The 19,622-nt window shown below is 41.4% G+C and overlaps 1 protein-coding gene across 2 annotated transcripts in view; it reads left to right on the top strand.

The window, feature by feature from the left end:
* DCC (DCC netrin 1 receptor) overlaps nt 1-19,622 on the top strand; it is a 1,127,120-nt gene that overhangs the window by 528,556 nt on the left and 578,942 nt on the right. For both annotated transcript variants that reach the window (XM_078384133.1, XM_072992925.2), the window contains exon 3: nt 7,583-7,867. In XM_078384133.1, the coding sequence (XP_078240259.1) occupies nt 7,583-7,867 (285 nt within the window). The remainder of the gene's footprint in view (nt 1-7,582; nt 7,868-19,622) is intronic.

Genomic DNA, 19,622 nt, shown 5'->3' with positions numbered 1-19,622 from the left:
TGTAAAATCACAAAGGAATAATCAGTGCAATTAAAATAGTTATGGTAAAATTCAGAGCTTTGGTATTTCAGGTATTGGACAAGTAACAAAGCAGTGGCAAGGTGATTGTCCTGGGGCAGAGAATTCCATTGATAAGATGCCACTGCTAGTATACACTCATAGATTTAGTGGCCAAAATCCTGCTGAGTAAATTATGCCTGCATAATGGGATGGCATTACTGCCATGAGTAAAGTGCTGATAATTAAAGGGTTCCTGCTTTGATCTCAGGGCTTGTCTAACTCACCTGTGACTTGTCCACCATCAGTCTCATTGTGGGCATGTTCGGTGATCCTAAGATGAAACAGGAACTCATTTGTTACCAGCAGTGCCCCTCTCCCCCCCTCCCACCACCATTAATGTCATCAGGAGGGGGAGACAATTAGAAGTTAGAATTCCTATTTTGGTCCCAGGGATCATCTGACTCACCTGCAATGAGTTGGACAAGCCTTGAGATTGAAGAAAACATTTTAATTGCTAGCAGTCTCCTGCTGCTGGTAATTTACTCAACAGGCCTAAAGGTTCCCCTTGACAATTTTTGTCCAGTCGTGTTCGACTCTAGGGGTCGGTGCTCATCCCCGTTTCCAAGCCACAGAGCCAGCGTTTTGTCCGAAGACAATCTTCCGTGGTCACATGGCCAGTGCAACTTAGACATGGAACGCTGTGACCTTCCCACCGAGGTGGTCCCTATTGATCTACTTGCATTTGCATGTTTTCGAACCGCTAGGTTGGCGGGAGCTGGGACAAGCGACGGGCGCTCACTCCGTCGTGTGGATTCGATCTTACGACTGCTGGTCTTCTGTCCCTGCAGCACAGGCTTCTGCAGTTTAGCCCACAGTGCCACCACGTCCCTTACTCAACAGGCCTACTCTAGTGCAATTCACGACATTAAGGAACAGGACATTAGCCAAAGTGGATTCTGAATCAATATGTGACTCATAGAGACTTCCCTCCCTCACCCTACTGCATAAGAGTTAAATGAATCCATATTATTCATTTAACATATTATTTCTTAAATATAAACACCTAGCATTATTACAGCACATTTAGGCTGCTCAAAATTGTCCATTGTACTGTGAAATTATATCATTCTCTGGTTTCATCCCACGACATCTTCAGTTAAAGGGCATGCCATGGCCACCATCAGAAACAAGCAATAATCATATGCGATGTGATCCAAGGAAGGGGGTGCGCTCTTCTTATATTAGAAGGGCTTAAAAGACCTCTGAATGAAGTCATTGGGGAGTTATGCCAGCTGAAGTACTTGGGCTAAAAGGGCCATTAGCTTGACTTTGTTTATGGCTGTTCATAGCTCTTATAGGGCAGCTACCTCTCGGCTCCCGTACAAACTGAAAGGGGAGACTTAAGCATTACGAAGAACAAATGAATGAATGAATGAACATGATTATTCATCCAGGAATACATCCTTTACTCCACATGTGACATTACTGAGCAATCAGTAATGCCTTTCCTTCCTTATTTGCTGACCTGAGCACTTTGTCCTAAGATCACAGACAATTCTAAGTGATGGCATCTTATAAGTTCATTTTTCAATCAAGTCTGGGGTTGTCCCATTCTATGCTGAGCTTATGTCTCATTGTCTCTAGACCTGCAGCACAAACAGTAGCTTCCATCTTTAAAGTAGAAGAACAATGACCATATCCTAGTCTTGACAAGTGGCACAGAGATCTCTGAAGACAGAAGGAGATTCTATTCTTCCCCTCATTCTTCTAAGAATTCCCATTAACAGGGTTGTGTCAGTGACAGCAGCTCTAAATCTAATCAACCTTCCCCTAGGAAGTGTTTCTGAGGGTACACTGAGAAGATACACTCAGGTACTTAAACTGTGTTTCTACTCTGTTGTCAGGATGATATTTTTGTCTTTCTGGCTGGACCTCTATGGGATGAGCTATTTACTTCATTCCAATTGCGAATTCCTTTGGCCTACAGCAGGTGCAGGTCAGTGGGTTGGAGCGCTTTGCCGCACACGATGAGCTCAGAGTTCAAATCTCCATTGTGCTTCCAGAAGAAGTCTAGATGCAATTACCTGGAGCCTTCATAGCTGGTGGGGTTATTGTACAAGGTGAACAGCAAGACTGCCATTAAAAGAAGTGGCTGGTAAACCACTTCTGAGGACTCTGTAACTAGAAAATCTTAAGAGGTCTCTGTGAGTCCAGGTTGACTTGACAACACATAAGGAAGAAGTGACTTCTTCTGCTCTAGGAAATGTCACTAATATCACCCATGGTCTCCCTCTCAAGGTTCTAAAGGTTTTTCATTAATGTATATTTCTACAAGCAGGGGTTCTTATGTTATCAGTTACCAGGCACCAGCAGTGAATACAGACAGATCACCTCTTCTTGTCATGACTGAGACTTTCCTCCTGCTTCTGTGACACTTTTAAATTCTGTGGGATACACAGAATATGCTCCTCATGTGGAATCTTCCACAACCCTAAACTAAAATATCAATTCAACTGTATGCAGTTTATGAATTCACTCTAACACATCCATATAGGAATTATGCAAACGAATATTTTCACTTGTACAAATTTCCTGTGACTTGAGTATATCTTATGTTCTGTTGAGCAATGTACTGTACACTTTGGGTGAATAATGCTATCAAGCCTGAGGGGGAGAGAATAGTGTTAAATCACTCTTCTTTTGGGAGAGGTAAGGTCTCCAGCTATTGCAAAAGCATTTTTTTAAATGTATATAATTAGCACCCATCTTCCCCCAGAAGGTTCTTCTAAATCACAAACTGAATTGCAACAGATTGGCTTGAAACTTTTAATCCACAATGTTACTTCCACGGAGGTTTGCTGCTTATGGTTCCATTGAAAAATGAGATTGGTGTCAACAGAAAGGGAACTATTTAGCCACTGGTTCCTGTAAATTAACCTTAGCCACAAATTATGCTTGCTGAACCCCGAAAGCCTGTTGTCTTTTCTGTAGCATCCATGTCGTATCCTGCCACGGCTCAGAGCATCCAATTCACACGATGTTTGCAATTATTAAACTCTGGAATCAGATCCAGTAGTAAATGCAGGGGACCTTTTGGTACAGTAAACTACTAATTTTCCACAGCATTCTCAATGGGATGCATCAATTGTTTAACAGTGCAGAACAATGATATATTTAGGACATGACGTGGGTGAAAACTACTGTGAAATTTTGAGAGTGGATTTGTGACGGGCAGATGAAACACATTATTTGGTTGAGTCCCACATTGAATCCAGGCATTATATGTCAAGAGGGGGATGGTATGCCTCCTTTCTTTCTTGTGCAAAGCTGTAAAAGGATGAAAGAAAGTTGGCAAGAATTGTTACCCCCCCCCCTTCCTGACTTGGCAGGCTTCATACGAGAACACCTAGGAAATCATTTTCGTGAGGTATTAGTTCCCCTCTATTCAGCACCGGTCAGGCCTAATCTAGAGTACTGCATCCAATTCTGGGCAACAGACTTTTAAGAAGGATGCCAACGAAGTGGAGCAAGTTCAGAGGAGGGCAAGAAGGATGATCATGGGGACTGGAAAGCAAGCCCTGGGCATGTTTAGCCTTGAGAAAAGAAGAGGAGAGATATGATAATACATTTAATGTACTTGAAAGGTAGTCATACAGAGGAGGGGCAGAATCTGCTCTCGATCATCCCAGAGTGCAGGACACATAAGACTGTGCTCAAGCTACAGGAAGCCAGTTTTAGGCTGAATATCAGGAAAATTAACTGTTAGAACAGTACGACAATGGAACCAGTTACCTCAGGAGGTGGTGAATGCTCTAACGCTGGAGGGTTTCAAGAGAAAATTGGATAACCATTTTTCAGACCTGCTTTAATTTGGATTCCTGCACTGAGCATGGGATTGGAGTTGATGGCCTCATAGGCCCCTTCCAACTCAGTTATTCTATGATTCTTTGATTCCTCCATTGCCAGTTCAGCATCACCCTGTTGCCTCAAATTTGATATCATCAAGCAGCCCCTTGTGATTTCACGAGGCTGTGTCCTTGTGATATCACAGAGACTGGACAAATATGGTGTGGGAAGTAGGCATTTATAACACACATGGCCATCTCTTTGTAGTGATCCAGGAAGCCCAGGTACCAGCTGGAAGTTAATAGAGATGGAAAGCTTTAACGTCCATCTCCAGTATTGCTCACTGAGATTTTTCTCCCTGCCTGAACACCAGAAGAAGCACAGCAATTTACTGAGACTTCAGGTGATGCATTCCTACCTGAAAACTCTATCCTTCTTCAGCTTTTACCTGTCACAGGCTGTCCTTCAGCTCATGCCCCATTTCCTGCTCCTAGTGTTTCTCCATCTTTTAAACATATGCAATCTTAAGGGATGTGGTGGCTCTGCGGGTTAAACCGCAGAAGCCTCTGTGCTGCAAGGTCAGAAGACCAGCCATCGTAAGATCGAATCCACGCGACGGAGTGAGCTCCTGTTGCTTATCCCACCTCCTGCCAACCTACCCATTTGAAAGCATGTAAATGCAAAGAGATAAATATGTACCATCATGATGGGAAGGTAATGGCGTTCCATGTCTAGTCGCGCTGGCCATGTGACCATGGAAACTGTCTTCCAACAAACACTGGCTCTATGGCTTGGAAACGGGGATGAGCACCGCGCCCTAGAGTTGGACACAACTGGACTAAATGTCAAGGGGAACCTTTACCTTTGTCTATGCCTGTCTTCAAAACTATGTCCTTTAGAGGATGACTCATCTTACTTCAACAATAGTAATACAGTGGTACCTCAACTTACAAACTTAATCCGTATTGGAACGGCGTTCATATGTTGAAAAGTTCATAAGTCAAGGCAAACATTTCCACAGGAATGCATTGAAAACCATTTAATCCATACCTGCTGTTTTTCATTCGTATGTCAAGGCGCTGTTCGTAGGTAGAGGCATTAGTTCCCATAGGAACTAATGCAAAGCCTTACTCTACCACTAGGGGGAGATTTTTTTTAATTTTCTTCTTCTTTTCACCTAAGATGAACTTAGGTCAAAAAAAGGGCAGGAAAGATTTTTTCCCATGTTTTTTTTTGTTTCGTACGTCGAGGCTCCATTCGCAAGTCGAAGCAACATTTTGTGGACGGAGCCATTCATAACTCGAAACATTTGCTAGTAGAGACGTTTGTAAGTCGAGGTTCCACTGTATGACAACATCCTGCATCCTGAGGGGAACAGGCTAGTTTGTATGGCAAACAGCAAACTCGGTGGCACACGTGGCCCCTGCCTCCATCAGCTTTGTGCTGCTCTTTGCCCATCCCACCACCTGTCACTCAGGACAGCTGTCTTACTCTGCCTAATGGTGGGGCTGACTTTAATGGTAAGAAAGATTCAACTTACCACCATTGCCATATCCAGATGCTGTTCCCTCCATGACACATTGTAATGGTCTTCATCTCTTTTTACTCCTTTTCACCGTTTGAGGCTCAGTTCTGTGGCTACCACAATTGTCACGCCTCACATCAACCGCTGATGAAAAAGGAGGGGGGAAAAACAGTTTAAGAGGGAATTCAAGAAGGATTTGTCCTGTATTTGTAGGCTTGCTGTTGCTCATTCCCTTCCATGCTATCAGAACGAAAGCGATTCGTATGGTATATTTCCATTACTTTGGTTCTCTGCCCTTCAGCTGCTGTTCAGAGTGAAAGGCAAACGGAAGGGGGGGAGAGATGGAGAAAAACAGGTCCTTCCCATTAAATAACCCAGCAGACTTTAATTTGAAATAAACAAAGCATTTTAATGCCTGTCTCCTCAGGGGATTGTACTGAGTGTTTCTAAATTGCTGAATATTTAACAATCCCACTCATGCTCCAGACCCCAAGGTCTGTTCCCCTCCCCCTCCCCACAAAGCTAAGCCTTTTTTTATTAAATGAACTTTAATTACTTAATAATTAGGCCTTCTGTAGGGGGAAGATGAGGAACGGGATAGACTGCCAACCATGCCGTAAGGCAAATGAAACTGGCGTGCCATTTTCTGATTAGAATTTTAAAAGCAGGTGCATGAAACATTCTTCTGGACCCCAGTTAGAAGCTGAAGCCTTCCTTGAGGGAACAAAGACAGGGCATGAAGTTGAGGGGTGGAAGACTTTGTTTCTTGAGGATTGCCTCGATTAACTGAGCAGAAGCAGGGAAGGATGCAGGGAGCAGCTTTGCACAAGAAGAGGAAGAGGAGGCAGAAGAGGAAGCTAAGAGTGAGTTCTTGTGGTGGTTGTTTAGATGTTGTGTCTGACTCTTCGTGACCCCCATAGACCAGAGCACGTCAGGCCCTCCTGTCTTCCACTGCCTCCCAGAGTTGGGTCAAAGTCATGTTGGTCGCTTTGATGACCCTGTCCATCCATCTCATCCTCTGTCATCCCCTTCTCCTCTTGCCTTCACACTTTGCCAACATTAGGGTCTTTTCCAGGGAGTCCTCTCTTATCATGAATGACATCCCTTAATTTTACACTTCTAGGGTCACGGAGAAAAGGAAAATAGGCACATCTCTAGACGTGGGGATTTTTGGAGTTTTTGCAACCTTGCACTCTGCCTCTAGCAGGTGTGGCTAGGAGGGACCTTTCTGAGCTTGGGTGCCTGTCAGTCACTAAGAACACTAACCATGATCCATTTCTCCAGTCACCTGGCTCACATACCCTCCAGTCCCAACCCTTGCCTACTTAATTGTTACTTTACAGGGGCCATTCTCTTGGTCTCGGAATCTAGGGAATAGGATGCTTAGGGCTTGGCATTCCTGGTGGGAAGGATGACCTTTGGATGAATGTGTTTGATGTGGTTTGGGCTCTGTGGGTCAAATCACAAATTAAGATAAATATGTATTTCCTAAGATCAATCCATTTTTTAAATTCCAGAATCAGGTTCCTGATCAGAGATGTGTGACTTATACACAAATTCAGTCCATGTTTACCTTCATTAGTTAAACAGAAGAGGTATGTGAGGAAAATCACATGCCATGAGAAACAGACACCTTTTAGCAAGCTCCCAAAATTTAAAAAAATCTACCAAACAGAGGCTGATTTCCAGAGATGTTTCGTGGCTAGTCCCTTTCAAATGAATGGGGCTTTACATTTTTGCCGAAAGGTACTTGTATAGGATCACTCAAAGGCCATCCACTTTCTACAGAAGACTGTTGCATGAGAACATTTAAATTTCAGTAGCCGTCATCCTGTTATGTAGCTTCCCCTGTGCAATAGGATTAATGTCACCAGCAGTAGGAGATTGCTGCTAATTAAAGAGTCCCCATTTCAGTTTCAAGTTGTGATTTGCATGCAATGTGAAGTCACATGAACCTCAAAACTGAAAAAGCAATTCTTCAATTTGTTGCAGCTGGTGATGTCACTCCTGTCAGGCAGACAAAGCTATCCAACAGGATACTCAACACTAGATGTTATTAATAATTAGCTTATACGTATAGAAATAAAACCATGAACATCATCTACACTTGAAGATCAATGAAATAAAAACGGTACCCAGACAAAGATATTGAGAAGAAAAATATATCCTATCAGACTTTCTTACAACTGTTTTTTTTCTCAATTTCTGCAGGTCCATTGAGGTTTCTCTCCCAGACAGACTCTGTCACAGCATTTACAGGGGACACTGTTTTGCTAAAGTGTGAAGTCATTGGAGAACCTATGCCAACAATCCACTGGCAAAAGAATCAAGAAGACCTGGCCTTCAGTCCTGGTGATACCCGTGTGGCAGTCCTGCCTTCTGGATCTTTACAAATCAGCAGAATTCAAGCAGCCGACAGTGGGATCTATAGATGCCTTGCCAAAAATCCTGCCAGTTTGAGAATTGGTAATGAAGCAGAAGTCAGAGTTTTGTCAGGTAAGGAACACTGTGTCTGTTGTTTTATGAGCGACACATTGTCAAACAGCAATATCATCACTAAAACGTATCTATATGTATCTCTGTGTGTAATAATACCTGTCAGCTTGGGTAACGGCACATGAGGAGAGATGTAGAAAAATGTTGCTATTCCTGAGACTCTGGTTGAGGCAGACTATCTCAACATGACAAAACAGGCTGTTAATGATTCTCCAACTTCCATGGAAGATCTTACTTCCATATGAGACTAAAACACCATGTTTTTTGGCGGGTGGCAGTGGGGTTGGTCACGTCTTCTAATTTTTGCTCAAGATATCTCTGCATAAAAGCATTGGCTTTTTAATTTGTTAAGCAAAGCACACATCCGCACCAAGTAAGCCAAAGATACAGACAGTCCACCCAAGGCTACTGTTTTTACTAGTCTGTGCAACATGTTGAGTTAAGTGTCGCATTTTTAGCTTTGTACAATTCATTAGTTTTTTTAAAAAAATTACTTCCTTCTTCTGCCCCACCATGGAGCAGATGATGAGTTTAACTGCCCAGTGTCCCAATAAGTAGCTAATCTTTCTTCTTAAGCCACTTCCCAATACCGGTAAACTGAAAGCAGAAGCCGCAAGCTCCACTTTGGTTCAGTTCCAGTGATAACACGTGCTTCCAAAACTTCCAAAAGTACCTTTATCCAGAAAACCAGTAGCCCCTTACAGGCATCCAGAAATGTGCAGATAGGAACACTCTTGGCAACAGGCAGGTTCACTCCGCCAATTATATCATCTGATCATTCACCCTTCGTCTAGATGGGTGGGATAAAAATCTGATAAATAAATAAATAAAGAAATCGCTGGCAAAAGGAGCAAACCAACTTGTCCTCGCAGCAGAATTAATGACCATGTGATTACACTTAAAATTTATGATTTAAGTACAGTATGCTTAAGTAAATCCACTTTGGATCTAGTGGTTATAGCATGATCATTTGCGATGAACCTGGCAGTTATGTCATTCCCCGTGAGGAATGTGAGATAACAGCAACACATATTTTCCAAACTGATAAGGACAGTGCGATTTTGGATAACAGACGGAAGGAGTGTCTTGTTACGTTGGGAGCAACTTCAACAGGATTTGGGAGCCAATTTTCTACTACTTAGATTCTCTGGTGGCCATGTGGGCAAGCACACACACACAGACACACACAGACACACACACACAGAGAGAGAAAGAGAGAAAGAGAGAGAGAAAGCGATTGAGAGAGAGAGAGATGTCAATAGAAGTCCACTTCTGATTTTGAAGAACTGGCATCATGGGGTGTTTAATAGGTGTGAAAAACTCCTATGAGGTATTTGAAAGGCAAATTGCCACTCATGAATCCTTCTAGGAGCAGCAATTCAGTCTGATCTGGCAGGAAAAAGGGATCCAGGGGAGAGCGGGAGCCAGAGAAACAATTAGAGACAGCCATATGTGGCCCTAGGGCTGCTTTTTTGCCCTGCAACGCTTTCTCTGTGTGTAAAGTCACATTCACATTCATTCTCCACTGAGACACACACACCCTCCCATAATCCCGCTATGCATTCATCCCCTACAGAAAAAAGAGGAGGCATATAGTTGATAATGCTGGAGTACTGAGGACAATTGTTAGTCAGGAGAAGTCTCTGTGATCCGCCTTCCTACTTACCTTATGCTTTTATTGGAGAGAATGAAAGTCTGACCATTTCAGACTCTTGTTCTGCATTGTGTTTGCTTTTCCTGATGATGCTGTACCATCTGTATGTTCCTTTAAAATGCTGTTCCCTTCTTCAGTCTGAATAAGCCTAACCGTGACCAGCCAATCCAAAGAAGCATTAAAAAACTTAAGGAGGAAAAACTAGAGGCAGTCAATTGGGCCAGCACACTCATCCAATCACTCCAGTCTAAAGCAATATTGCTATGCAAAGGAAAAATACACGTTGTAAAGATTAGTAAGAGCTAGATTCACTGATGCCATGAAAAACAGAACAAATGCTTCATGTGTTTGTGTTTTTTATGCATTCTGAAGTAGATGGAATTAGGCTTTATATTTAAAGACAAACAAATGGAGACACATCCAGCTCTTTATGTGAAACTATTAAATCTCCACTTACTATGTGGCTTTTGCAGTGTTATACACACACACACACACACACACACACACACACACACACACACACACACACACACACACACACACACACACACACACACACACACACACACACACACACACACACACACACACACGTGTTTTCTTTGTCTTTTTAGCCTTGACTGAAAGAATTGCAACAACTGCAAGACAATGGTGCCATAATGAAAGAAACCTTGTTAGTTTCATTGTTGTTTAACATTCTAGAGTTGATGTGCTTTTTGGATGGTTCCCTTATAAGAATAAAGGTTTGTGTGTGGCGGGGGGGGAGGTCTGGTGAGAATCTGGGATGAAATGGATACAAAGAGGCACGGGAGAAGTACTGGCCTTCCACTGTTTAAAAAAAAAATGAAACAAGACACAACAGGCTTCGCATTTCAAGGCTGTTAAGCAACAGCTCCATGAAAGGAGCAGAAATTAAAACTTCACACCTCCTTAAGCACCACCCCGGCCAGCCCAGGAAGACTGCATTCCCATTTAGGAGAATGGCTTTAACATATAAGCACAAATGCATAAGTTTCCTGGGAGTTATTTCATAATCATTATCCAGGCTGAATGATTTTTTCAGCCTATGGAAAGGCAAGGGCCTGTACACAGGCCTGCCTTCTAATACATATCCTTCCCCACCAAAACTCCCTGATCCTACAGTCAGTCATTTTGTTAGTATTTGACAAGGGCAATGTTAAAGTTAGTGCCTGAATGGACAGTGTCACTAGTCTACCAAGAGCACCTTCTGTACTATTATGCTTACCTAAGGATGTAAATAATGGCCTGTTTTCTGCCTGAGATGCTAAACAAAAAAGCACATTTTGTGTCAACTCCATAGAAGAGGATGGGGAAAGCACATCTTGTGTGTCACACTAGCGTTACACTTTTATCTCTTTGTCACACTTGGCTTCTCAGTCTCCCAGTTCATGTGTGGGCTCGGGAATCCTAAACAGGTTGTCTTGCCACGGCAGCCCATATAAATGAGATGTGAGTGACATTTCTTCCCATTCTACGCCTACTCTTGTCTTGTGGGTTACAGCCTGCACTCTTAAGATATTTAATCATCTTCATGTGCTGTCAAGTTGATTCTGATTTATGGCAACCTTTTCCAGGTTTCCCAGGTAGATATTACTTAGATGTGGTTTACCATTCTCATCTTCTGGGGGGACCCTGTCACTGTGCAGCTTACCCAAGGCCACACAGACTGGCTGTACTTGCAAGAGGCAAAGTGGGGAATTAAACCCCCAGCTTCTGGCTCCACAACCAGATACCTAAACCGCTGAGCTATCTAGTCAGCTATAAGATCTCTACAGAGACTAAACTCAGATCTCTGTGTGTCCACATCTGTTTTTAGGCATACGAAAGTTACCAAGAAATCTCTTGCCCTCATCAATTTCAGCTGTCTTGACTTGACAAGGCACTTTGATTAGGAACTTTCAAGACCCACAAGAGTGAGAGAATGACATTTCATTCCCTTTAAGGTCCCCACAATCTGTATAATATTAGTGCCCTTTACCCTTCAAAACCAAAGGACACCCAGCAAGTGTAGGACTATGAGGAAAGATGCAAGAAACCTATCCTATGCTTCAAATTCTTAAACATCCATGGTGAAGAGCAATAATCACCCTAATTTTGTGTAAATGGTGCAGCAACACAAATCATGCAGTCGTGCACCAAAACATGACTCTTGCTACTGCAAGAACACTTCAGATCACTCAAAAATTCCTCATCTTCCACATTGGCCAGGAGAAGAATTCTTTGTCTTTGTGTGTGAGGATGCAGCTAGCAAAGACTTGCATCCCCATCTGTCTCAAACTCAAGACTATTGTCCATGCCAGAACCTTTCCCTTATTTTCAACAACAGGGAAAGACAACTAATACCATGTCTTTCAACGATTAATTAGTGTTCCTCAGAGATAGCTCACTAGAACATTAGAGACTAATAATACTCTTTTGACAAGATCAACACACAATGATAGTCCTACTCTCAGGAGTTTGACTGGGATCGCATAACAACATCAGTGCTAATTGAGAAGGGTAACTCTTCTGCAGTTCCTTTCCCCCAAAGCTTGCCTATTTGATGGCCCATTCAAGCTTCTTACCTGGCTTGTTTTTCTTTCAATCTATGTTGGCTTTCACCTTCTCTGCTTAGCAGGTCGTATGTCATGGCCCCAACTGTGCTGTAATTTGCTTCTGACACCCTAACTGCAGGCTTTCTTCAGCAACGGACTTGAAAGGATGATACCTTAAATATTGAAACAATGAAATTAATTGTCAGTAGGTTCCAAACAGAGAAACAAAAAAACAGAACAGCACATCCTACGCAAGTTGTTCATGAAGTTTAGAGGCACAAGATGTAGAGATGTCTCCTGGGTTAGCATGACTGATAAAAGGGTAATTAGACTAATTTGTGGAGGCAAATAAATCATTGTCCATTTAGCTATGATGGCAGCCATGCAGGCGATAGCTGCCTTCAAAATACAGTGTTTCCACTGTAGTGAGACAGTGTGGAAATAATAGTAAAAGCAAATATTAGAATAGCAATGTACAGAAATAGAGGTCCTTATTATTTGCCACAAAAATGTTACTGACTATACGGTTATGGTGACATTCCAGAATTCCTGATATTAAAACATTTGCTCAGGACTTGCACACAAAAGGCTTTTACTTCCTTTTTGGATTCAATCCATTTTATACTGTCTTCCTCTTTTTCTGCTGCCTTCAACTTTCCCCGGTGTTATTGTCTTTTATAGTGAATCCTGTCTTCTGATGATGTGATGAAAGCACAATCGCTCAGTCATATTTTGCTTCCAGAGGCTTTATTTCATCCAGGACCTGCTTAATTGTCTTTCTGGCACTTCATAGGATCTACAAAGCTTCCCTTGAGCATCATAGTTTGAGTGATTTCCCCCCCCCCCCATCAGCTTCTTAATTGTTCAGCTTTCACATTCATATAGAGTAATTGGTAATATTATAGCATGGGTTACCTTGATATTGGCCTTCACCAAAGTCCAGAGACACATTCTTACACTTCAAGATATTTTCTAGATCTTTTACCCTTCCACATTTCTGCCTTATAATATTTTGGCTACAGTCTCCATTTTGATTGATGATTGAACCATGATAACCCTTAACAATTTCAAATTACATAACATTATGTAATTTCAAATTACATAACATTAAAGTTATGCAATGTTTCTGCCCTCATTATTTTTGACATTTTATTTTTGTCTTACATTTTTATTGCCTGTGTTGATCAGCTAACCAAACTTAAGAGTTTGCTTCTAGAGCATGTTTAATACCATGTTTAATCTTGCCATATGGTTGTGCATATCAGAACACATCCAGTATATTTATTCCTTTTTGTTTAAAAATACATTAGAAAAAGTTAACTGAATTTATTATTTTTTGTCACAGTTAGAAATGAACCTCAATAACCTCAGTACATAAAATGGGTGGCTGAGAAATGGCTACTAGTTTGTGCATATGAAGCACCTTGGAGAAAGGCTGCTAGACCTAATGGAGTTCTTCTGGAATCCCTCTAAATTCTCAGAATATTTTCTCAGAGGCGTTGCTCTCAGCTTAACCAAATCATTTGCTCCAGGCATCATTTTTACTGCCATGTCTAGGTGGGATTTAAAAATTACCCCTGAAATTGGCTGGCATAGAGCTATGCCTATAAGTTACACACTAGAAGGTGAAGGAAAATAAAACCCAGTCAATGCTATGCCTCCTTTGGAAGTATGTTGCTTTGGCATGCAATTCTTTTAAGTGGATTCACAAGAAAAATAGAGTCATAAATGGAACAATGAACAACTGTCAGGAAAGTGCTGACTTTCCACCCATCACATGCTTTGGTTTGCAGCCAGGTGAAAGTTTGGTCTACTGCTTGTTAAATAAATTTGCAGTTGTGTGATCAGTATGGGATTGATAGGATTGCTTCTCTTTGCTTAAGCTATGCTGAGCACAGATATGGGTCACGACAAGAGGCTTAAGGGTCTCAGGTAATTTGCTTCGGAATGTATTTGAAGACACAGATTGATATTCAGAGGGCCTGAAAAAGGCTGAACTTGGTGCATTTGGATACGGTTATGGATGGCAGTCTCGCTCAAAAGGTTAGCTGACAAATTTGGGACTTACAGATGGAGAAAAGCAGCCGCTCTGTTCCTTTTGAATCATGCTGAAACACTGAAGTATTGAAAGCGATAAAAATGAACCAGAGGCCTTTTGCTGAATATCTTGTAAGTTATTTAAAATGAAAAAAAACACACACACACACTAGTTTTTATCTGGAATGTTTGGCATACACATCTCTTCTAACAGCTTATTTTCTAATCAAATCTCACTCTTTCTTCCCCCCCTTTTTTTCCAGAACTCTTTGCCTCTCTTGGCTTATTTCTGTGTGCTTAATCATATCCATCTTGCTTTTTGGTGGCTCTTTATGTCTCCTTTTCCCCTTCTAATCGGGAGCGGGCCAGCTCCAAGGGTCACACTTATCCTTTCCTTGAAGTAACCATTTTTGGTTTGGAGGAGAAAGAAATAGGGGAGCAGGGAACAAGAAAACAACAAAAACAATAATCATGTGCTGTCACGTCAATTCTGACTAATGGGTCAGAATTTTCAGGCTTTTCCAGGTAGAGAATACAGTACTCAGAAGCTGGCATTTCAGCACCCCGGATAGCTCCAAGTGCACAACTGGCTCTGAAATGAGGCATGATAATAACCTCAGTCCAAATACCTCCCCCTCAGTGATCCATCCTCTCATAGGCTTGATGCAGGACAGTCTCCTGCCCTTCAAGGACATTCTTCAAGATCTCCCAGTGATTTCTCATCAGATTTTATCTTTACAGAGTTGAGTACTGAGAAGCAGGAGGAATTTCACTCCTGGAAGAACTGAGTTACTGGAATGGCATTTATGAAGAACCTAGATCAGACTCAAGGAGGTGTTTGTGAGGGTGCTCTTCCAGAGTCATGTTTAGAGCTCTCAGCCTTGGGTTCACTATCAAGGAACCTGGTTGTAATTTTCATGTAACACTCATGGATCCAACAGCCATGAATTCAACCACCTCGTCTTTTTCCAAATCTTGGGTATTAATTTCAATCTGGGACCACAATGTCTACTAGTACTGGCTGTCTGTGGCATCAGGATAGTTCATCCAATCACCATCAAAAGTTTTAATACTATTTTAAAAGTTTTAACATTATATTAATATTATTATTCTCAAAAAGTCTTCTAGCACCATGAATGGCATCTCCTGTTCTCTTGTAAGCCTACTTCATGCTATATACTAAAAATGGAGCTTCCTATATTTTCACTCTCTGTTACACACCTCACCATCTCTATCATCCCCAATTAATTTCGTAGATTTTTTTTCCTGCCCCGGGTAGCTACCAAAACTGCCCTTATTTCAATTTACATGGTTTTCTGCTCTTCAAAGAGACCCCGAATGGCACATAACACAAATTTTGTTGTTGTTTAGTCGTTTAGTTGTGTCTGACTCCTCATGACCCCATGGACCAGAGCATGCCAGGCCCTCCTGTCTTCCACTGCCATCCAGAGTTGGGTCAAATTCATGTTGGTCACTTTGATGACACTGTCCAGCCATCTCGTCCTCTCTCGTCCCCTTCCCCTCTTGCCCTCACACTTTCCCAACATCAGGGTCTTTTCCAGGGAGTCTTCTCTTCTCATGAAATGGCCAAAGTATTGGAGCCTCAGCTTCAGGATCTGTCCTTCCAGTGAGCACTCAGGGTTGATTTCCAACACAAATACCATACATATATAACATAAACAACATACACAACAATAAAATACTTCCTCTAAAGGATAAAAATAAAACTAACCACAGCTTAAACAATTTAACCACATGTATTAACTTAAAAAAAATGCCCTCCTGAAGCCCTTCATGGATGTCATATATATCGACTCAGGAAGAGAATAATAGAGCATAGGGGCAGCGACATGGAAATGTCTTTTTCGAAGGCATGACCTTAGTTGGTAAAGGGTAGAGGCAGTCTACTAGGCATATCAGCCCCAAGCTGTGTAGGGCCTTTAGAGGTAATAATCAACACATTGAATTGAACACAGAAAACTGCTGGCAACCAATACAGCTGAAGCTAAATAGGGGTCCTATGGTCATAGCAGGAACCACCCAACAATAGCCTAACTGCTACATGTTGTAGTGGTTGTAGGTTCCATATTGTCTGCAGGGATCGGCGTAATTGCAGTGGACTCATCTCAGTTGCATGGATCAGTGTGGCCATATCAGCCTTCTCTAAGTGAGGAGAAAATTTCTAGACTAGGAACAAATGATAAAAGGCTGACCTGGCCATGGTTATCAGCAGTTTATCCAGGAGGAGCACTGGGTCTACTCAAACACACACACACCTTGCTTGCAGCACAAATGTCTCTATCTTTGCTGTCTTTCTGCAAGCAGCCCAAGACCTTTCTCTTCAGGCATGCTTTTCCTTAGAGACTGATTGTCTAGGAAACAATAAATGGGATGGTTTATATTATGTTGCTTCTCAATCTGCTTCTTGTAATGCTTTTAACAAACCTTTTTAAATATAATGTTATTAATTCTTCTTTAATATTTGAATAATTTACTGTTTTTTTTTTAATTTTTAATATTGTGTTTTTAAAGACATGAGTGGTTGTGCATCCTTTCTTAGGAGAAAGGCAGGGTAAAAAATGTTTGTAATTAATTAGTTAGTTAGAAGTACAGGAAGCCAGAAAGATGGCTGACCACAGAACAGAAGGGATACCCATCCTCCCTCCCCTATAGACCAAAACAATAATTTCGCCAACATTTTCTTCTCCTTTGACAAAAGAAAAAAGGGAAAGCAATTTTGTTTTCCATTCAACTGAATGAGAATGGTCTGCAAACAAAGAGATAGGAAAAGGAATGGATGGACATGCCCTGGAGCTTTTGATGGAAATTATGATCCTCAAAAACAAGAAGTCTGAGTGACAGAATATTTAGTCACAGAAGCAAGTAATCTGTCCACTTATACTATTGCCTGTTCTCTCTCTCTCTCTCTCTCTCTCTCTCTCTCTCTCTGACATCTTGCTTCTATAGTGTTCTCCTCTCCTTTCCAAATTCCTTTCAACCTGTAAGCAAGTATATAACTTTTGAATTCACAAAGCATGGATTGAATGTCCTAGATTGGATTAATGACTCCCCCTGCCCCGAAACGTTAATCTAATATTTTTGTCTTGCCTGTGGTTAAAACAGCTATAAATTTGATAAGGTATTTTTGAAAACAGTCTCTGACAGATCACGGTAGGAATTTGATTATCCTTTTACCTGCTTATTGCTTTATCCTATAGCTTATCACATCCTTTAGCTGGCCTTTCTGGAGCCAGGCTTGAATTTCTATCAGGGAGGGCAATGACAGGGAGAGTCATATTCCCAGACAGGCTCCCTGCATTGTGATTATAGACCTTAATGTGTTCTGTATATTGAGAGATTGATATCATCTTAATGACAGGCTTTCCCATCACTGTTTACAGTAGGCTCCCCTTTGGTAGCTGGATTAACAGCTCTGGGCCCTAAGGCCTGGCGGTAAGATCAGGCCAGTAGTGTTGGCATGCCAACAAGACAAAGAGGAAAGCCAGCATTTGTGGTTTTCAAGGTCCCTCTGAACCTTTATCTTTTTAATATAAACAAAATGACACGGTTGCAAATATTAGCAGATGAATCACGACAGCAAAGAACAAAGCAAGAACTTGTGTTGAATCCTTATTGTAGTGTGGACTAGCACTTGGAAAAAAGTGAGTTAATCATTGATGGTTTGATTGATTTTGCTTCTGCTTTTCTCCCAGAACTGGACTCACCTAAAAAAACATGGGGGTTAAAAAACAAAACAAAAGTTTGTACGTCTAAATAAATTAAAACTGAATTTTAAAAAAGCCATTATTCTCTTATGTTACCAGATCATATAAGAACAATTGTACAAGCAGTCGTAAATATTTTGGCAGCTGCCTGTCTTGTTCCTTGTTCACCCTTGGTTGCGCAGTCAATGATGTGACACTAGTTACAGAAGCAATAGCCAGAAAATGGCAAAAAACACACCCCACACATTTGTATGATGACCGTTCCTCATGCAGTTTTTTGGGTGTTTTTTTTTTTTTGCAATGCAACTTAGACATTATATCCTAATAAAAAAATTGCTTTCTGAGACATGATAGCACATCATGCATATGCTTGACTTGCAGCAACCTTCCTCCTAAGGTAGATCCATAGTTCTGAGACAGGGGACTCTAGAATGAAGAACTTCTTATCTACAGCTCAGTCCAGTCCTATACAACCATTCTCTTTGGGGATGAGTAAATATACGTCAGGAGGGAAGAATACTCGCCTCATCTCTCCTCCATGGTCAGTTCCTCACGTGAACTGTGACATGTCTGAAGCTCCTCACCTCACATGTTTACTTAACCCCAAAGACATTATTTCCATGGTACAGACAAAAGGAAGAGAGTGTTCTGGATATTTCACCATTACCTTCTCGTCTGCCCCTGCCCTGTTTTGTTTTGCCTACATCAAAATGTTGGTTGTAAGCCCCTCAAGATAGGGACCTATATTCTATAATCAGTAGTGGTGGTAATGCTCCTGCTGCTGCATTAGAATATATGATAGTCCTCCAAGATGAGGAGGAGGAAGAGTAGAAGCACCACTGATGATGATGATGATGATGATGATACTACTACTACTACTACTACTCCTACTCCTACTACTACTACTACTACTACTACTACTACTACTACTACTACTACTACTACTACTACTACCACTACCACCACCACCACCACCACCACCACCACCACCACCACCACCACTACTACTACTACTACTACTACTACTACTACTAGTAGTAGTAGTAGTAGTAGTAGTAGTAGTAGTAGTAGTAGTAGTAGTATCATCATCATCATCATCATCATCATCATCATCATCATCAATGGTGCTTCTCTTCCTCCTCATCTTGGAGGACTATCATATATTCTAAATTATTATTATTATTATTATTATTATTATTATTATTATTATTATTATTATTATTATTATTATTATTATTATTATTATTATTATTATTACTTTTTCTTCCTTCTTTCCTGATTGTTTAACTACTACTGCTTTTTCTGCTGCTGCTAATAATACAGTAATGTGCTGTCAAGTCAATTCTGACTTATAACAACCCTTTTCATGGTTTCCTAAGAGAGTACTCAGTACCATTCCCTTCTTCTGGGGTTATCCTGAGACTGTGCAGCTTGCCCAAGTTCACACAGGCGGGCTCTACTCACAGGAGGCCCAGTGGGGAATCGAACCCCCAACCTCTGGCTCCACAGCCCGCTATCTGAAATACTTAGCTAGTATCCTCTATATGGAAAACCCTGAAAAGGATTGCCATAAGTCAAAGTTGACTTGATGGCTGCTACTAACTGAACCAAAAAAGGACAGATTTCTTCAGTATGCCATCTTCTTCTTACAAGAACAACTTACCTTCTTTAAATGTACTAGCTCTTTCTTCCAAGTCTTCCATTTTGCTTGGGCTTAAGTTCAACTTTTTAGTTTAGTTTGTTTGCACTTCATATGCTATTAGACAACATCACTGACATAAATT

This window comes from Pogona vitticeps, chromosome 2 (assembly GCF_051106095.1).
Source record: "Pogona vitticeps strain Pit_001003342236 chromosome 2, PviZW2.1, whole genome shotgun sequence".
In the NCBI taxonomy this organism is placed as follows: Eukaryota; Metazoa; Chordata; class Lepidosauria; order Squamata; family Agamidae; genus Pogona; species Pogona vitticeps.
The sequence above is the reverse complement of the archived record's forward strand: the minus strand, read 5'-3'. Positions and strand labels throughout refer to the sequence as shown.